Genomic DNA, 19,341 nt, shown 5'->3' on the forward strand with positions numbered 1-19,341 from the left:
AGGGAGTTTCCACAACTTTCACACCAGTGCTTTATTTCTAAATGCAGCAAGTGAACAAGTGCACACTTAAGGCTGAAGGGTAGAGAATTGGAACGCAGAAGGAGTATGAGCAGAAATACTCTATCGCTCGCTTGCACGCATGCACTCACACACAAATACATGCCCTAGCTCACTCACTCACTCACTCACTCTCTCATTTGACTCACTCTCGAAGGTGCAATCTGTTAGTTACTACAAAAACATTTGGCTAAAGAGCAAAACAAACTACATTTGACAGTACACCTTTAACAATAGCCTCTTCCTCTTCCCAGGGTCAAGGGTCAATTCAGAGGGAAGAATTGCCCACTTTCTTCACCTGAGAGTCCCACACGGAGAGGAGGAAGAGGAGCGTGATGATGAGGAGAAGAGGGAAAAAGGTGGACCAAGGAGGACAAAGAAGAAGGGAGAATAACAGAGCGCTGTGTGTTACAGAGAGGAGATTCAGATTCTGTGGCAAAAGATGATTGACGATCCAGAGTGATGTTTCCTAATTATTATATAAAGAGCGTGGAGAAAATATCGAAATACATGTGTGTGCGTGCGTGCGTGCGTGCGTTTGTGCAGTTGTGTGTGTGCTTGCTTGCATTCATGTGTGTGTGTTTGTCAGTGGAGGCTCCTCAGAGGAGGAAGGGGAGGACCATCCTCCTCAGTGAATTTCATAAAAATTTAAATTGTAAAACATTTAAAAAGTTAGTATTTTTAGATAAAACTATACTAAATACAATCACTTCACCGAACAATTGATTAAAACACACTATTCTGCAAAGAAGGTCTCCAGTAGCCTCAACAGCACTCTGTAGGGTAGCACCATGGTGTAGCCGGAGGACAGCTAGCTTCAGTCCTCCTCTAGGTACATTGACTTCAATACAAAACCCAGGAGGCACGAGGTTCTCAACCCGTCCATAGACTTACACAGTAATTATGACAACCTCCGGAGGACATCCTCCAGCCTATCAGATTTCTTGCAACATGAACTGACATGTTGTCCACACAATCAAAGAATCAGATAATTAATCTAATACTGAAATCATATGCTACAGCTAGCTAGCACTGTAGTGTATACAATGTGGTAAGTAAATGTAAATGTAAGTAGTTGACTCAAAGAGAGAGAAAGACAATAGTTGAACAGGTATGAAAACATGTATTTCTTCCAAAATGAAGGAGAAGCAAGAGAGAAATAGAGAGAGATTTTGTCATTTTTTGTTCACTTTCAATTTCACTTAGTTAGCAAATGCAGCTAGCTAATTTAGCCTACTGAAACACACTGTTCAAACAGAGGGATGCTATGTTAGCTAGCTGGCTACGACTATCCAATACAACACTGGAACTCTTCCAAGGCAAGGTAAGCTTTTAGTGTTACTAATTTATTGCCACCAGGGCCCTGTACACTAACATTACTGTGTGATTGTAGCGGGTTTACTAATGGGTTGGTTCTATTAACTATGCTGACTATGACACTACTTTAGCTAATATGGTGACAACGATGTAGGCTGTGTGTAGCGGTTCGGCTTGGAAAGGTTTTTTCGCCTGGTCACATACTGTTGTGCATTGAAGTCCACAGGCGAAGGGACAAGGTGAGAGGAGGAGAGCGCGGACTACAACGTGGCTCCTATGAAAGTCAACTGTGTTTACGTGTGTAATTCATTCTGCCGATTCTGGTGAAAAATGTTTATTAAACGGAAGCAAACGGAACAAAACGGGGATAGACATACCTGAATTTGTCCAATAGAAACTCTCGTTTGCAACTGTTGGACTAATGATTACACTCTATATCAGCTGGATGCAGTCAAGAGTGTGCAAGGTGGTATTGATGTCACTGTCTGTTGCCTGAAATTTGTCTCTCAACCTGTGTGCAGCTACGTTATAAACTTTCATTCATAGGCTAGGTTGTAGCAACCTCACGATGTGTGTAGGGAAAAGTATTCTAGTATCACGTAGTGGCCTAAACCTATCGCTGTTACATTGAACTAGGTGAATGGAATATGAACGAGAGTCATCCAATTTGCTGTGATATAAATAAATCGTCCTCCCTCATCTTAAACGGCACTGACCGCCACTGGTGTGTGTGTGTACGTATGCGTATCTTTGTGTGTGTGTTTGTATGCATGTGAGAAAGAGAGAGACACAGTGAGAGAAATAAAACGAGAGACAGAGAGAAAAAGAGAGAGAGTTCTAAAGTGTTTAAGCTGAATGGTAGTGTTCCAGACAGTACTTCCTTATGAATTCCAGATTGCAGACGTCACTGTCTGAGGAACAGTCTTGGTGGCTGTGCAGCCGCCACGGAGGGAAGACGATGCTTATCATTGAGCGCGTTCCAGATTGTAGTTTTTTGCAGGCGCACTGCGCCTTAGGTCCATGCTTTTTGTTGTGGAAATGAAGGCATTGTGATTTGACCAGTATTCCCAGCATTATCCACTAGTTGTTGCAGGTAGAAAATCCTAGGAAATGTTCTGTAATTGACACAAGCTGTCTCCAATCAATCAACCAATCAATGTCTGGTTGTGCATGTGTGTTTGGCAGGGGATCGCCTGAGCCAGGGGAGGCGTGGCTCTGCGAATCTCAATCACACAAAACCTATTATTTGTCAGGGAATACTATTTGTAGATCAGTAATTCTACACCTCACTTTGCTTAAGGTGATTCTGTCAAATGGACTCGGAAGTTGTAGCTAAAAATTGATCAGTTAAGGGAACTAGTCAATTTAACCAACCATGGAAGTAAATTGTAGCCAATTTGAGGGGTGGCCCAGTCCGGGACTCAAACCTGGGTCCAGCAATTGTTAAGCCAACAATTTAACCGTTAAGGTGTTGGCTTGACAGTCGCTGAACATGGGTTTGATTCCCGGGCGGGGTTACACCCAGAATTCATTGCATTTGTGCCAGAAGAGGGATGTGTGGTGTTTTTTTTCCATTTTTTTCCCCACTCATTCATTTACTCCACCAATAAGCACGGAATTGAGCTGCTTGCTATGGAACAGGTAAACTAGTTGTTTACATGTTTGATTGTTAAGATAAGTGCAGGCATGAGAAGCGACTAATATTTCATGGGTGGGGAGAGGGAGCGGGAGAAAAGGGTGGACCTGGAGGGGGTATTGCTTGAAGCACTGAACACCATGTCATGACGTGAATTGGAGTGTGTTTAGTCTATTACAGGCATCATCACTTCACTGACTTACGAATTCTACACTAGACATTAGGAATATACTCTATTTGGAACAAAAACTAATAACCGGTTCTCAAGAGATGAAAGCATGGGTTCTGTTCCAGAACACTGGAGATCACTCTTGTTTGCTAAAGTGGTAAGATGAATCGTTTTGCTCACAATTCAATGTTTTTATTTACTTTTACTAACACCAATGACACTTGGTATTTAGACACACCAAATCCTCAAATGTATGACATACTAAAAGGGTGTGATTAGCTAATAATTTTCTTTAATATAGACCCCGCCCCCAATAACAGTTTGCCACTGGAGGGAATGCTCAAGGTTCTTGTATATCTTTGTAATGAGTGATTTTCAAGGCGGTAACACCAATTAAATATTCTTTGTTTTTATTGATCTATACAATATATGAAATAATTTTGTTTACTTTCTAGCATTTAAAATAATTGATAGATATCTCTAAATCCCCAAAACATGTCACTACTACTCTACTCATTGCTACTGGGACAAGATAATTTGCTTGCCCTAACTAAGCAATGCATACAGGGCATTCGGAAAGCATTCAGACCCCTTGACTTTTTCCACATTTTGTTACATTACAGCCTTATTCTAAAATGGATTAAATAGTTTTTTTCCCTCACCAATCTACACACAATACCCCATAATGACAAAGCAAAAACTGTTTTATAGAAATTTTTGCAAGTGTATTATAAATAAAAAACTGAAATATCACATTTACATAAGTATTCGAACCCTTTACTCAGTACTTTTTTGAAGCACCATTGGCAGTGATTACAGCCTCGAGTCGGCTTGGGTACAAGCTTGGCACAACTGTATTTGTGGAGTTTCTCCCATTATTCTCTGCAGAACCTCTCAAGCTCTGTCAGGTTGGATGGGGGGCGTCAAAGCACAGCTATTTTCAGGTCTCTCCAGAGATGTTCGATCGGGTTCAAGTCCGGGCTCTGGCTGAGCCACTCAAGAACATTCAGAGACTTGTCCAGAAGCCACTCCTGCATTGTCTTGGCTGTGTGCTTAGGGTCGTTGTCCTGTTGGAAGGATAACCTTTGCCAAAGTCTGAGGTTCTGAGTGCTCTGGAGCAGGTTTTCATCAAGGATCTCTCTCTGTACCTTGCTCCGTTTATCTTTCCCTCGATCCTGACTAGTCTCCCAGTCCCTGCCGCTGAAAAACATCCCCACAGCATGATGCTGCCACCACCACCATGCTTCATCGTACGGATGGTGCCAGGTTTCCTCCAGACATGACGCTTGGCATTCAGACCAAAGAGTTCAATCTTGTTTCATCAGACCAGAGAATCTTGCTGCTCATGGTCTGAGAGTCCTTTAGGTGCCTTTTGGCAACTCCAAGCGGGCTGTCATCGGCCTTTTACTGAAGAGTGGCTTCCGTCTGGCCACTACCATAAAGGCCTGATTGCTGGAGTGCTGTAGAGATGGTTGTCCGTTTGGAAGGTTCTCCCATCTCCACGGAGGAACTCTGGAGCTCTGTCAGAGTGACCACCGGGTTCTTGGCCACCTCCCTGACCAAGGCCTTTCTCCCCCGATTACTCAGTTTGGCCAAGCAGCCAGCTCTAGGAAGAGTCGTGGTGGTTCCAAACTTCTTTCATTTAAGAATGATGGAGGCCAATGTGTTCTTGGTGACCTTCTATACTGCAGACATTTTTTGGTACCCTTCCCCAGATCTGTACCTCGACACAATCCTGTCTGGGAGCTCTACGGACAATTCCTTCGACCACATGGCTTGGTTTTTGCTCTGACATGCACTATCAAATGTGGGACCTTATATGGACAAGTGTGTGCCTTTCCAAATCATGTCCAATCAATTGAATTTACCACAGGTTGACTCCATTCAAGTTGTAGGAGCATCTCAAGGTTGATCAATGGAAACATGATGCACTTGAGCTCAATGTCGAATCTCATAGCAAAGGGTCCGAATACTTATTTAAATAAGGTATTTCTGTTTTTGTTTTTTATTATACATTTGCAAAAAATTCAAAAACCTGTTTTCGCAGTGTCATTATGGGGTATTGTGTGTAGTTTGAAGAGGAATTGTTTTTATTTAATCATAAGCCTGTAACATAACACTGTGGAAAAAGTCAAGGGGTCTGAATACTTTCCGAATGTAGTATATGTTTATAATTGATAAACAGTTCAAGATAAACAAAAAAAACATGTATGATGTGTAACTATTTGACATTTTAAAGTGTTTTTCGTGGTTGCAAACGCGAGGGATACAAATGCCTGACGCAATTCAAGAAAGACCCTTCTCCAGGCTTTGTGAGGTCTGATATTCTGCACAGTGCATATGCAATAAACACTGCCTGGATCAGCGACCATTGCATTGAGGGCTAGTTTCATCTGCTTTGATATGTAGAAGTTGTATTTTTTTTGTAACTTTGATGAAAGGGGTACTGAACTCACAGTGCATGCTCTGTGCACAGTTAGCATGTAGCCTAGCGTGTTGTGCATGGTACTGAAGAAAAGTGAAAGTAATGTTTTGTTTAACCATGTCTGCATATTTAAAGTATATGGATACTCCAATGTCTGTTAATAATACAATTTCTATGTTACTATAATGTGTGTGGGTGCTTTACATTCCCAGCACAGTCTGTATTATATTACTGTTGGCCACTAGATGTCAGTCTACGTCAGTAGCAGGACAAATGATTGACACTATACTCCCCCTCTTCTCAAGTCAGTGCATCTGATTTTCGGTGTAGGGTGAAGTTGCCCCTATACACTGATCTTGGGTCAGTTTTGCATTTACTTCACTAATGGTTAAGGTTAGGATTAGCGGAGGGGAAGCTAATCCTAGATATGTGCCTGGGGGAAACTTCACCCTGGGACATTATTCTCTCTAATCAGGGACTGATTCAGACCTGGGACACCAGGGCTGCATTCACGCAGGCAGCCCAATTCTGACATGTTTTTTCACAAATCGGTCTTTTGACCAATCAGATCAGCTCTGAAAAAGATCTGATGTGATTTGTCAAAATACCAGTTAGTGGGGGAAAATATAATAATTGGGCTGCCTGCCTCTCATACAGTATAAAACCTTGCCTTGAACTTGCACCTGTATAAAGCTGCCTATGTGATTGGAATCTGGCCAATCGGTGATATTAAAGGAATAATTCAGCCAAATTACACATTTACACATTTGTTTCCTTACCTATAGTCAGGGAGAGACTGCAATTGGTTTTGCAAAACAAGTAACCGCCAGCAACTGCTAATATTTAGGATGTTCTAATCATAAAACACTAAGTCAATGTCCCACCTGTGAGCATGTGTTACGTTTCATACCCAAATCATCTCAAAGTAACTTCAAAGTTGTTGAGCTGCACAACACATTTCGGTCTGCTTTCAGGTCATGGAGTCTAATTTAACGTCCATTATTTCTTTATCTGCCCTCTCTTTTTCATCTGTCCATTTCTGCTCTATTCTCATTGTCTGCTTGTTTCTTATCTTCCTCTTTTCTCTACCTCCCTACCGCTCGCTGTCTATCTCTCCATCTCCCTCTGTCCTAAGGGTAACCCAACTCGTACCTGGCTCTCTGTGTGTGTGTGTGCGTGTGTGTGCACAGGGCCTCCTCTTCCTATAGGCAGACTAAGCGCTGTGTGTAGTGCCCCTAACCACTAGGGAGCCCAACCATTTTTTAAATATATAGGATATTTAAGCAATAAGGCCCGAGGGGGTGTGGTATATGGCCAATATACCATGGCTAAAGGCTGTTCTTATGCACAATGCAACCCGGAGTGCCTGGATACAGCCCTTGTGGCCATAAACCACAAACTCCCAAGGTGCCTCATTGCTTCATAGAATGGTTACCAACGTAATTAGAGCAGTAAAATTACATGTTTTGTCATACCTGTGGTATACGGTCTGTTATAAACTGGGTAGTTGGTTGGCTTATTGGCTGACAGCTCTGGTATATCAGACCGTATACCACAGGGCACTAATGCAGGGTTGTAATGTACTGTGGCCGGAGGGTATTTTGGAAGGACTTGGTCTCCCCCATTGTCATCTCTTGTGTGTGTGTTTGCGTGTGTGTGTGCGTGCGTATGACAGCGAGTTCTCCGTCTTTGCTGGTTTCCCCTTTCCCCGACATCTCTCTTATTATCTCTGGTGTGTGAGTTCCAACTTTTTAAATTGGTGTACAGTGTCACCACTCCCAGGGTGTGCATTGTGCCCCTCTAAAATAGCAACAGAGGGGTGTATATATAAGCCTCTCAGTACTCATAGCTAGCACACACACACACAGCTGACAAAGTTCTCCATCCACACATTTATATCCACCTGGACCAAGAGAGAGGGAAGCTGCTTCCCAACAGATAGACGAAGAGAAACGAGGAAAGGAGAAGATAATCAGATGAGCCAAAAGAAAGCAAGACGGCTAGACAGGAAGACAGAGAGAGCACAAGTGAACATTGCACTTGCTGCAAAATTGGTATATAGCCAACCGGCCAGCAAGAACTAGGGAAAGACTGACAGACAGAGACAAAGAGACAGACGGACGTACGGAAGGACAGACGAACAGACTGAGCGACAGACAGACATTGTGACAGACAGACGGAGACCGACGGACAGACCAGCAGACAGAGACAGACAGATTGACGGAGTGGAAGGATGCAGAACGTCAACATGCTGATGGGTAAGGCAGGGGGCGGTGTGAGGGTGACCGAGCTGGACTGCAGTGTTCAGGAGGAGGACTGGGAGAGAGGTCGGAGCTACAGCGTTCATTGGCACAGCCTCGGCCTCATCTCGCACTCACAGGACAGGTAAGTGGCAGCTTCCATGCACACACACTAGCCTAGTGGTTCGAGCATTGGTTCCGGTTGCTGGATCAAATCCCGAGCTGAAAAGGTAAGAATCTGTCGTTCTTCCCCTGAGCAAGGTGCATAACCCACTGTTCCCCGGGTGCCGTGGATGTCGATGAAGGCAGCCCCCCGCACCTCTCTGATTCAGAGGGGTTGGGTTAAATGCGGAAGACACATTTCAGTTGAATACATTCAGTTTGACAACTGACTAGGTATCTGCAGGCCCACCCACTCATGTTTTTATATATAAATGTTATGCTCTTTACTTGTCAGTTTTCCAAATAGGACATTATTTGTATTTTTACCTAAACATTCAAACACCATCAGATAGAATTCATAGCAAGCAGTGCACTGGGTTAGTCAGACTTGATGAAATATAACCGAACAGATGACCTGGAATGACTTTCACTCTCACCGGATGGGTTGCCAAAAATAACTAACTGAAATCCACACCCCCAATAAGCCACAAATATAACCGTATTGAGGCATATGTCACTGTGCTTCTATGGCTATATGCACCATTCCACTGACTACTTCATTTGTTCATTTAGACAACAAGACAGCTCATAATCCAGTGCCTGTATCACAGTCAATACACCTACTCTATATTTTAGCTTTAATTAGCTTTATAAATGCTAAATGTTCTCTCAGCCTCATGGCAAATTGTGTAGAATAGCAGGAGATGAGCTATAAAACTGCACATTTTCCACTCTGCCCCATGGCAAAATGTATAAAATTGCAGGAATTTTGCTTTAAAATGGCAACATTTTATTTAAGCCTCATGGCAAAATGTGTAGAATAGCATGAGATTAGCTATAAAAGCCACACACATTTCTGCAGGCCCACCCAACTAACACATTTCTGGCTACACCACTGTGGGAGAAGGGGGGGGGGGGGTAGTCTTTGATAGAAGACAGTGAATCTTCTCTATGCTGTGTCTAAGCATTTAAGTGGCCAACAGAAATGTGCATTGAACCCCACAGTGTTATGACATGTCATGTAATATTCTAAATTGTATATAACTGCCTTAATGTTGCTGGACCCCAGGAGGAGTAGCTGCTGCCTTGGGTGCAGCTAATGGGGATCCTTAATAAATACAAAAAATACAAATACATTTTCACTATAGACCCAGGTTTGTACTGTTCCATATACCCTCCCCCCTGCAGACAAACTGTGAGCGAGATGGATCTCTCCCTTCGCCAGTCCCTCTCCAGACAGTGGGAGGCCCGCAGACTGCTCCAGCGCTGCTTCTCAGGCACCATGCAACAGGAGTCAACGATGCCCCTCAGGCAGAACTGCTTCTCAGGCACCATGCAACAGGAGGTCACAATGCAACTCAGGCCCCCACAGATCTGCCTGAGGGGCAGCACACAACCAGGGCCCCTGCATCCCCAGGAGGTGGTGTGCTTCATCAGTGGGCTGAAAAGAGCCACAGTGGGGGTGGGGGTCAGGAGAAATCCAACCCCAGTATGGTCCACCGTGGTGGGCTTCACCAAACTCCCCAGGGCCCTGGGTCGGGTTGTGTCCCGAGAGACCCAGAGAGGGTGAATGAGGTAGAGAGAGGATAGTGGAAGGATGATGGATAAAAAAGAGACAAAGGCAGAGGTAGTGAGAAAAGAGAGAGAGAGAGAGGGAGAGAGATAAAAGGTCGATGTTACACACATTTTTATACTTATATATGACTTTTTTTGATGTTAGAAGGTACAGTATCATGTATGTAGCAGAACGTATCATTACACTCAATGTGGGTTGGTGATTAAAAAAAGCCTACTGTTTGTTTATTGTATTTACAGTTGCCATGAGCAAAGGCAATATACTGCTAGCACAGCTGTCCCATGTTATGCAAGTGCAATGTTTTTGCAGATGGAGCTTTAGAGCCTTATCAGCCATGCTAAAAATGGCAGATATGCAGTTGTACCTTGCCAACCACTTAGTTCAAGGGTTTAAGCCTGCATCTGTTTGAAGAGTGTATGTTGGTTTACTGTAAGATTGGGTATCAGTTACTTGCAATACACAATCAGCCTTTAATATAGTAAGGTTTAGCTTATTTTTATGATGTACAACATTGGCAGGTAAAAGCTGATTTGAGCTGTTATAGCCTCTTATTTTGTATTACTGTGATAACCTTTTGATAGCAACTTTCGTCTGCCATTGTAAAATAAATAAACAAGGTGACGTTTTATTGCGGTGATTGCTATAAACATGTAGGATTGTACATTAGTACTGATTAAGCACTTTTCAAGAATGGTTTGCTGTAGGACTGTTTCCCGCAATAAAGCTTGTCTTCACTTGGAAAAGGTCTGATATTCTGCACGGTGCATGCAATAAACACAGCCTGGAACGTGACCACTACATTGAGCGCTAGTTTCGTCTGCTTTGATGTGTGGAAGTACTATTTATTGTAACGTTGGTGAAACAGTTAGCATGTAGCGTGTTGCGCATGGTACTAAAGAAAAGTAAAAGTTTGTTTTTTTGTTTAACCATGTGCATTGCCTGCATGTTTTAAGGATATGGATACTCCCATGTTTGTTAATAGTACAATTACTATGATACTTATATGTGTGTGTGCGTGCGTGTGTTTGTGTGCATGTGTTACATTCACAGTACAAAGTATGTGCGATATCACTGTTGGCCACTAGATGTCAGTCTAGGACAGTAGCAGGACAAATGATTGACACCATACTCCCCCCTCTTCTCAAATCAGTGCAGATGATTTTCGGTGCAGGGTGAAGTTACCCCTAGACACTGATCTTGGGTTCTTTCACCGCACTAATGTTTAAGGTTAGGATAGGTGGAGGGGAAGCTGATCCTAGATCTGTACCTAGGGGAAATTTCACCACGGCCATTGTTCTCTCTAATCAGGGATGGATTCAGACTTTGGACACAAGGGCTGCGGTCCAAACACTTAAAAGACACCCTCGTCCACTTACCCTTGCCTTATGCCCTTGGGGGAATCCCCGTCGCCATCTCGGAGGGTGGTCTAACTGATTAGCCAAGCAAGGGAAGTTTGCAACGTAAGCCCCTTAGCCCTCGTTTTTAGTCGGTTTTACGAGTGTACAATTATGTTCACTCCGGGGACTGAAACTCTGCAGAGATAATCTGCAGAGATATAGCCAGTGGTGGAAAAATGACTCAATGTCATACTTGAGTGAAAGTGAAGATACCTTAACAAAAATGACTCAAGAAAAAGTGGAAGTCACCCAGTAAAATACTACTTAAGTAAAAGTATTTGGTTTAAAATATTCTTAAGTATCAAAAGTAAATGTAATTGCTAAAATATACTTAAGTATCAAAAGTAAAAGTACAATTATAAATAATTTCACATTCCTTATATTAAACAAACCAGACAGCACGATTTTCTTGGTTTTTTAACTTTACGGATAGCCAGGGGCACACTCCAACACTCAGACATAATTTACAAACGAAACATTTTGTTTGCGTCCTCCAGATCTGAGGCAGTAGGAATGACCAGGGATGTTCTCTTGATAAGTGCGCGAATTGGACCATTTTCCTGTCCTGCTAAGCATTCTAAATGTAACGAGTACTTCTGGGTGTCAGGGAAAATGTATGGAGTAAAAAGTACATTGTTTTCTTTAGTAATGTAGAATGTAAAAGTAGTCAAAAATATAAATAGTAAAGTACAGATACCCAAAAAAACTACTGAAGTTGTACTTTTTTACTTAAACTTTACACCACTGGTTAGCATGGGTTACATTTCATACTGTTAAAGGAATTTTTATTCCTGTTTATCAACCAATTCAATTAAAACACTCTGCCCATAAATGAGAATTTGTAAGATAATTATCAGCATTAAATGGACAGAAACCAGTCTTAAAATCAATCAATCAATAGCGTTTATTCTCGAGAGTACTGAATCATAGTACAATTTACATCAGGTTATATAATAAAGATGATGTCATGGGTTTTAATGTCCAACCTCCTCTCGGATACAATGGCAATAAAGTTCGAGTTCTCATTACTGTCTGCCACCTGTTAAACTATCTACAACCAACCCAAGGTCTTTCCCCTCTCTGGGTAGAGACATCATTCTAGCCTGTCTGAAGATAAACCCATTCTTTCTAACAAGGAACACATAACATTCAACATTTATGAGTTATAATTCTAAGTCAAATGTATACATATTTTAGTCATTAAACACAAAAATCCCATAACACATACCCAAATCATCTCAAAGTAATTTCAAAGTCATTGAGCTGCACAATCCCTTTCAGAAATGAATTTGACGTCTGCTTTCAGGTCATGGAGTCTAATTAACGTCCATTATGTCTTTATCTGCCCTCTCTTTTTCATCTGTCCATTTCTGCTCTATTCTCATTGTCTGCCTGTTTCTTATCTTCCTCCTTTCTCTACCTCCCTACCGCTCGCTGTCTATCTCTCCATCTCCCTCTGTCCTAAGGGTAACCCAACTCGTACCTGGCTCTGTTAGTGTGTGTGTGTGTGCATGTGTGTGTGTGCAGAACTGCTGCTTCCTATATGGAGACCACACACTGTACATTGTGTAATTAACTGATGGTCCCTAACTTGCCCCATAGGGATATTGAATTCCTAACCAAATTGACCATGGGCATTACATTCGGTTTGCGTGCAGCTGTGCTCCGAATTGATGATTACTTGGGTGCTGCCACTGCCAGCTGTGGTCATGTGAGCAGGTTGAAACAAACCCAACCCAAGGAAAACTGTTACGGTGCCCTTCATTACGTGACAGACTGACTTTATGACCAAAATTATACTTTTTACATTTTGTAGTCAATTTTTGACATTAGAATAAATGTTTCTGACTCATATCGATGCCACGTAGGTCATTTGAAAACAAGAAGTTGCTTTTTAGGGGCAGTCGCTCAACATGGTGTAAGTCTTGGCAAAATGTGTAGAATTGCAGGAAAATCATTTTAAAACTGCAAAAATATCTATCCATCCCCATGGCAAAATGGGTAGAATTGTAAAAAGCTTGCTTTAAAACAAACATTTTCTGTACATCCATAGCTAAATGTGTGGAATTGCAGGAAATGAAGGGGGGCCATTAAAAGGTTTAGCCCACCAGGTGGGGGGGGGGGGGGGGGGGGGCAACCAAATCTCACTTAGGGCCCCCAAAAGGCTAGGGCCGGCCCTGAATTGGTGGCTGTGTAAATATGGATTCAAAAGCAAAATGTATAATACAGCTCTCATTAAAACCGTACCTCTCCCATTCAAATAGTATTGTGATCCTACACTAAGTATCCTAATATCATCTAGCATCATGTTCCGAACTCCACCCGACACGCCCAAAATGGCATGCCCTGATTGGACGCTGGCTGTGGCACATTTGGACGTGTTCATTGAAACATTCAATGGTGTGTTTGATAGAAGCTTATCCCATATAGCTTATCCCAGCACAGATTCTGAGTCAGACACTAAGGATGAGAGAGGTGTTAGAACTACTTTGCTGAGACTGGTTTAATATAAATTGCCAATTCAACTACCATTCTATAAACGGTATGCTGCGGTATGCTCCTAGAATGGACACAGTATAGGAGCTAGATCGGGGATGGGAAGTTCTGAAGGGGGTGGGGGCCACAAAAACTCATGAGGAGCCGCTGTGGTTTGTGGGTCTGCATCCATACCCACACATGCAGTCAGAGACGGCCCTAGCCTTTTGGGGGCCCTAATCAAAATGTTGTTGCAGTTCACCCCACCTTGCGAGCAAAACATTTTAGCGGCTCCCCTCTTGAGAGCGACGAGAAAAAAAAATGATATTTTAAAGCAAGTTTGCTGCAGTTCTACAAAAATGTTCATGGGGCGCAATTATAACTAATTTCATGCAATTCTACTAATTTTGCCATCCCTGAGCTAGAGGAACTAACCAGGGTCATATTTATTAGTGCACAACGTAGCGAAACATAGAAGAAGAAAAAATATACGCAAAATGAAAACAAGCGTTTCTTAAAGGGGCAATCTGCACTTGAAACAATAGCAAAGCGGGCACCCCACCACAGTTTTGGTGAAAAGCCAAGGGATGGGGCTGGAGAAATGTAACCACTCTCAATTTCATTGACAAAGCTATGGATGCAAGCACTGACCATCCATGCTATCAAATTTAGAGTTTTAACCATGTTTTCAGGCTATACAGTGTGTGTTTACATTGTGAACTAACATTAGAGTAGATCAAGATTATATTTTGGGTTGTGATGGGATACGACAGTTGGTCAGGTAGTCCTTCCTTCTTTCAATATGTTTTCTTCCGTTTGGTGCCTAATGAATACGACCCTGGACCTCTTCTTTGATATATGAAACAGATTTTGGAGAAAGCCTGCATTTATGCCTAATGACTCTCAACTGTTGTGTACTTTGGGCTGGATTCAATCGTCTATCTGTGTTTTCCACTGTTCAGGCTGTGAAAACCTTCATATCAAACAGATGTAAATGTGCTTGTGTACCTGTGCATACGTGTATGAGTACTCCTTTCACTCTGCCCCTTGTCTACAGTATGTTTATGGCTAGTTTCATACCCGGATCTATGTAAGTTTCATGTTTTGACAGGACACTCAATCTATACAAAAATTATGCACATGCACTGACCTCTCTATGATCTGACCTCATACCATTGAAGCACAGAATAAGCCCTTTAAATTGGATCTCTGTGGCATCTGACTGACGGGATTTTCGGAGTAACGGGAAAATGTGGAGACAGTACCCTCGTTGACTGTGGTGCAAATTGAATGAGCTGTGCACATTTTTCCTGTCGTGCTTTGATGCCTTGTGTAACAGTATAACTTTACGTCCGTCCCCTCGCCCCGGGCGCGAACCAGGGACCCTCTGCACACATCAACAACTGACACCCACGAAGCGTCGTTACCCATCGCTCCACAAAAGCCACGGCCCTTGCAGAGCAAGGGGCAACACTACTTCTAGGTTTCAGAGCAAGTGACGTAACTGATTGAAATGCTAGTAGCGCGTACCCGCTAACTAGCTAGCCATTTCACATCCGTTACACTCGCACTGTTGTCTTTCATAGCGTTGCTAAATGACTGTCAATAGAGTCCGTGTGTGTGTGTGTGTGTGTGTGTGTGTGTGTGTGTGTGTGTGTGTGTGTGTGTGTGTGTGTGTGTGTGTGTGTGTGTGTGTGTGTGTGTGTGTGTGTGTGTGTGTGTGTGTGTGTGTGTGTGTGTGTGTGTTTGGCGTGTGTGTGAGACAAAGAGATCTTAGACAGTCTCAGTGCCGATGAGATTGGAGAGGGAAGCAGGTGTTATTCATTGCTTTAAATGCATTTATTGCAAGTTTATTCAAATACTGTAACAGTAATTCATAAATTGCAACATCTACGAGCCTTTGAATTTCACTACCTAGCAACGTACGTTTGTTATGTCACATGCGTTCATATTAGCTATTTAAAAAAAGCTTTAGAATGGCAGTGTACAAGCATTCAACATTTACTGGCATCATACAACAGAAAACTTAAACTGGAACACTCTTAGTGACTGGTGCATAATTTGAATTAACCCCGACCGCTACAAGTGAGTGCAACAGCATAAAACACTTTCCCCCATTGGGACGATGCTATTCTACCCAGCACGCATGATCCAATGAGGGCCCCATAACCGTTGAACCAGCATGGACTAGCCCGTGTTTGGCTTGGTGTGGGCTAGCCTGTGATGAGCTAGCCTGTGTTGGGCTGGTGTGGGCTTGGTGTGGGCTAGCCTGTGATGAGCTAGCCTGTGTTGGGCTGGTGTGGGCTTGGTGTGGGCTAATCTGTGATGAGCTAGCCCGTGTTGGGCTGGTGTGGGCTAGCCTGTGATGAGCTAGCCCGTGTTGGGCTGGTGTGGGCTTGGTGTGGGCTTGGTGTGGGCTAGCCTGTGATGAGCTAGCCCGTGTTGGGCTGGTGTGGGCTTGGTGTGGGCTTGGTGTGGGCTAGCCTGTGATGAGCTAGCCCGTGTCGGGCTGGTGTGGGCTAGCCTGTGATGCGCTAGCCCATGTTTGGCTGGTGTGGGCTTGGTGTGGGCTAGCCTGTGATGAGCTAGCCCATTTTGGGCTGGTGTGGGCTTGGTGTGGGCTTGGTGTGGGCTAGCCTGTGATGAGCTAGCCCGTGTTTGGCTGGTGTGGGCTTGGTGTGGGCTAGTCTGTGATGAGCTAGCCCATTTTGGGCTGGTGTGGGCTTGGTGTGGGCTTGGTGTGGGCTAGCCTGTGCTGCGCTTCTATGAGATCACAGTAATTATAGTTTTAACCATATTTTGAGGCTATATATTGTATGTTTACAGTCCTCTTCTTTGTAAACAATGAATAAAACCTTATATTTTGGTTTATGATAAAGATAGATGGTTAAACTAAGCTCATGAGTTGAGTTGAGTTACATCCTTTAAAATATAAATGGGTAAATATCAAGGATGATTGAACAGCTTCCCAAAACCCAGACCGTAGCTTTATTATGATGTAGTTATTGGATGGGACTGGGATTGTGTTATGAGGGTTTGGAACTTTAAAAACAATTATCTCAGAATCATCTTTTAACCTTACAATCACCTCTCTCATAATGACTGACAAAGCTCTACAGTATGTAGAATAAATGGAACACTTTACCGTATCCTTGCTATCACCAAATACCAAATGCACCACATCATTTTATTACCAAGGACACCACCATATTTGACATAGATTACTTCAATGTAGATTTTTCACTATTGATATTTCAAAAACTATAAACAAAATTAGCAAAAAAAATGTCAATGAAGCTGTAATGGTAGATTGTAAAATAAATACTACTGCTTTTTAAAATTTTTGAAAAACACTTTATTCATCTACTGTATTTTCCTTACAGTTCTTCTTTATCCCAACCCTTTCGAAAGACTTATAAACACACAAAGACTGGTGGTTAGATCATTTTGCCAGTAACCGAAAGTTTGCTGGATTGAATCGCCGAGCTGACAGGACACAACTGTTGTTTTGCCCCTGAGCAAGGCAGTTAACCCACTGTTCCTCGGGCGCCGAAGACGTGAATGTCGATTATGGCAGCCCCCCGCACCTCTCTGATTCAGAGGAAAACCCATTTCTATTATGTATTTAACCCTCATGCCTCCAGAGGTAGTGTGTTTATTCAAACCTTACATTTTTTCATAAATTTTCAATCGACTTGTTCTTAATTAAATCAAATCAAATCAAAATGTATTTGTCAAATGCACCGAATACAACAGAATACCCGAACACCGAATACAATACCTTACAGTGAAATGCTTACTTACAAGCACATGCTGTAACAAACAATGTAGTTTTCAGAAAAATATATGTTAAAGTAAAAAATAGATAAGTAAAAAATAAGAAATAAAAGCAACAAATAATTAAAGAGCAGCAGTGAAATAACAATAGCGAGGCTATATACAGGGGGTACCGGTACAGAGTCAATGTGCCGGGGCACCGGTTAGTTAAGGTAATTGAGGTAATGTGTACATGTAGGTCGAGTTAAAACCTCTTAATTAAGGATCCAACCCTTTTTTTTCCCAATTTTACCCTAAAATGACATACCCAAGTCTAACTGCCTGTACCTCAGGACCTGAAGCAAGGATATGCATATTCTTGATACCATTTGAAAGGATACACTTTGAAGTTTGTGGAAATGTGAAATTAATGTAGGAGAATATAACACATTAGATCTGGATCTTTGAAATGCAAGAGAAAAAACATAATGTATTATTCCAGCCCAGGCGCAATTTAGATTTTGGCCACTAGATGGCAGCAGTGTATGTGCAAAGTTTTAGACTGATCCAAAGAACCATTGCATATCTGTTCAAAATGTTGTATCAAGACTGCCCAAATGTGCCTAATTGGTTTATTAATACATTTTCAAGTTCATAATTGTGCACTCTCCTCAAACAATAGCATGGTATTCTTTCACTGTAATAGCTACTGTAAGTTGGACAGTACAGTTAGATTAACAAGAATTTAAGCTTTCTGCCCATATCAGATATGTATGTATTTTAGCAGCAGAGTAAAAGAGGGGGGTGGGGGGCAATGCAAATAGTCTGGGTAGCCATTTGATTAGCGGTTCAGGAGTCCTATGGCTTGGGGGTAGAAGCTGTTGAGAAGTCTTTTGGACCTAGACTTGGTGCTCCGGTACCGCTTGCCATGCGGTAACAGAGAGAACAGTCTATGACTAGGGTGGCTGGAGTCTTTGACAATTTTTAGGGCCTTCCTCTGACACCGCTTGGTATAGAGGTCCTGGATGGCAGGAAGTTTGGCCCCAGTGATGTACTGGGCCATAGGCATTACCCTTTGTAGTGCCTTGCGGTCAGAGGCCGAGCAGTTGCCATAACAGGCAGTGATGCAACCAGTCACTTTTGGGGTAATTTTGCGCCTAACACTTAATTACGCCCAACACCTAATTGCGCCCATAATGATTTGATAGAAAGGTGCAGTTCTCTATTCCTTCCAAGACCAGACAGACAGATAATCTGCAGAGATATAACAAGTGGTAGAAAAATGACTCAATATCATACTTGAGTTAAAGTAAAGATAACTTAAAAGAAAAGGAATCAAGTAAAAAGGAAAGTCACCCAGTTAAATACTTCTTGAGTAAAAGTCAAATAGTATTTGGTTTAAAATATACTTAAGTATCAAAAGTAAAAGTATAAATCATTTAAAATCCTTATATAAGTAAACCAGACGGCACAATTTTCTTGTTATTTTATTTTTTACGGATAACCAGCAGCACACTCCAACACTTAGACAATAATTTACCAACGAAGCATGTGTGTTGAGTGAGTCCGCCAGATCAGAAGCAGTAGGAATGATCAAGGATGTTCTCTTGATAAGTGAGTGAATTGGACCATTTTCCTGTCCAGCTAAGCATTCAAAATATAACAAGTACTTTTGGATGTCAGGGAATATGTATGGTGTATAAATAACATGTTTTCTTTTTAGAACTGTAGTGGAGTAAAAGTAACAGTTGCAAAAAATATATAAATAGCGATATAGCTCCCCATGTACTCGCCTAAGATTGTACTTTTTCTATAGCACATATCACATGACAGTGTGCAAAACCAAAATTACATAATTTTTTGGCATATAAAAATTTGCTTATGGTATACAAACTCTGTAAATTGTATAATTACTTGATAGAACTGCAATACAGAACTCAGATACACTCCAAATCTACAGTGCTGTGAAAAAGTATTTGCCATTTTTTTCAGATGTTCTCTTTTGTTTAAATATTTTTGAAACGGAATATTATCAGATCTTCAACCAAAACCTAATATTAGACAAAGGGAACCTGAGTGATGCTTTGCTGCCTCAGAACCTGGACGACTTGCCTTAGTAGAAGGAATCATG

At 42.1% G+C, this 19,341-nt stretch overlaps 1 protein-coding gene across 1 annotated transcript in view; it reads left to right on the top strand.

The window, feature by feature from the left end:
- The window catches only part of LOC129820199 (protein phosphatase 1 regulatory subunit 1B-like), a 42,088-nt gene extending 35,730 nt beyond the window's left edge, over positions 1–6,358 (top strand). Inside the window, exon 5 of the mRNA XM_055877235.1 lies at positions 312–6,358. Coding sequence (XP_055733210.1) covers positions 312–451 — 140 coding nt within the window. The 3' untranslated portion in view covers positions 452–6,358. The remainder of the gene's footprint in view (positions 1–311) is intronic.
- Positions 6,359–19,341: the final 12,983 nt, after the last annotated feature.

The sequence above is a fragment of the Salvelinus fontinalis genome, chromosome 1 (assembly GCF_029448725.1).
Source record: "Salvelinus fontinalis isolate EN_2023a chromosome 1, ASM2944872v1, whole genome shotgun sequence".
Taxonomy (NCBI): Eukaryota; Metazoa; Chordata; class Actinopteri; order Salmoniformes; family Salmonidae; genus Salvelinus; species Salvelinus fontinalis.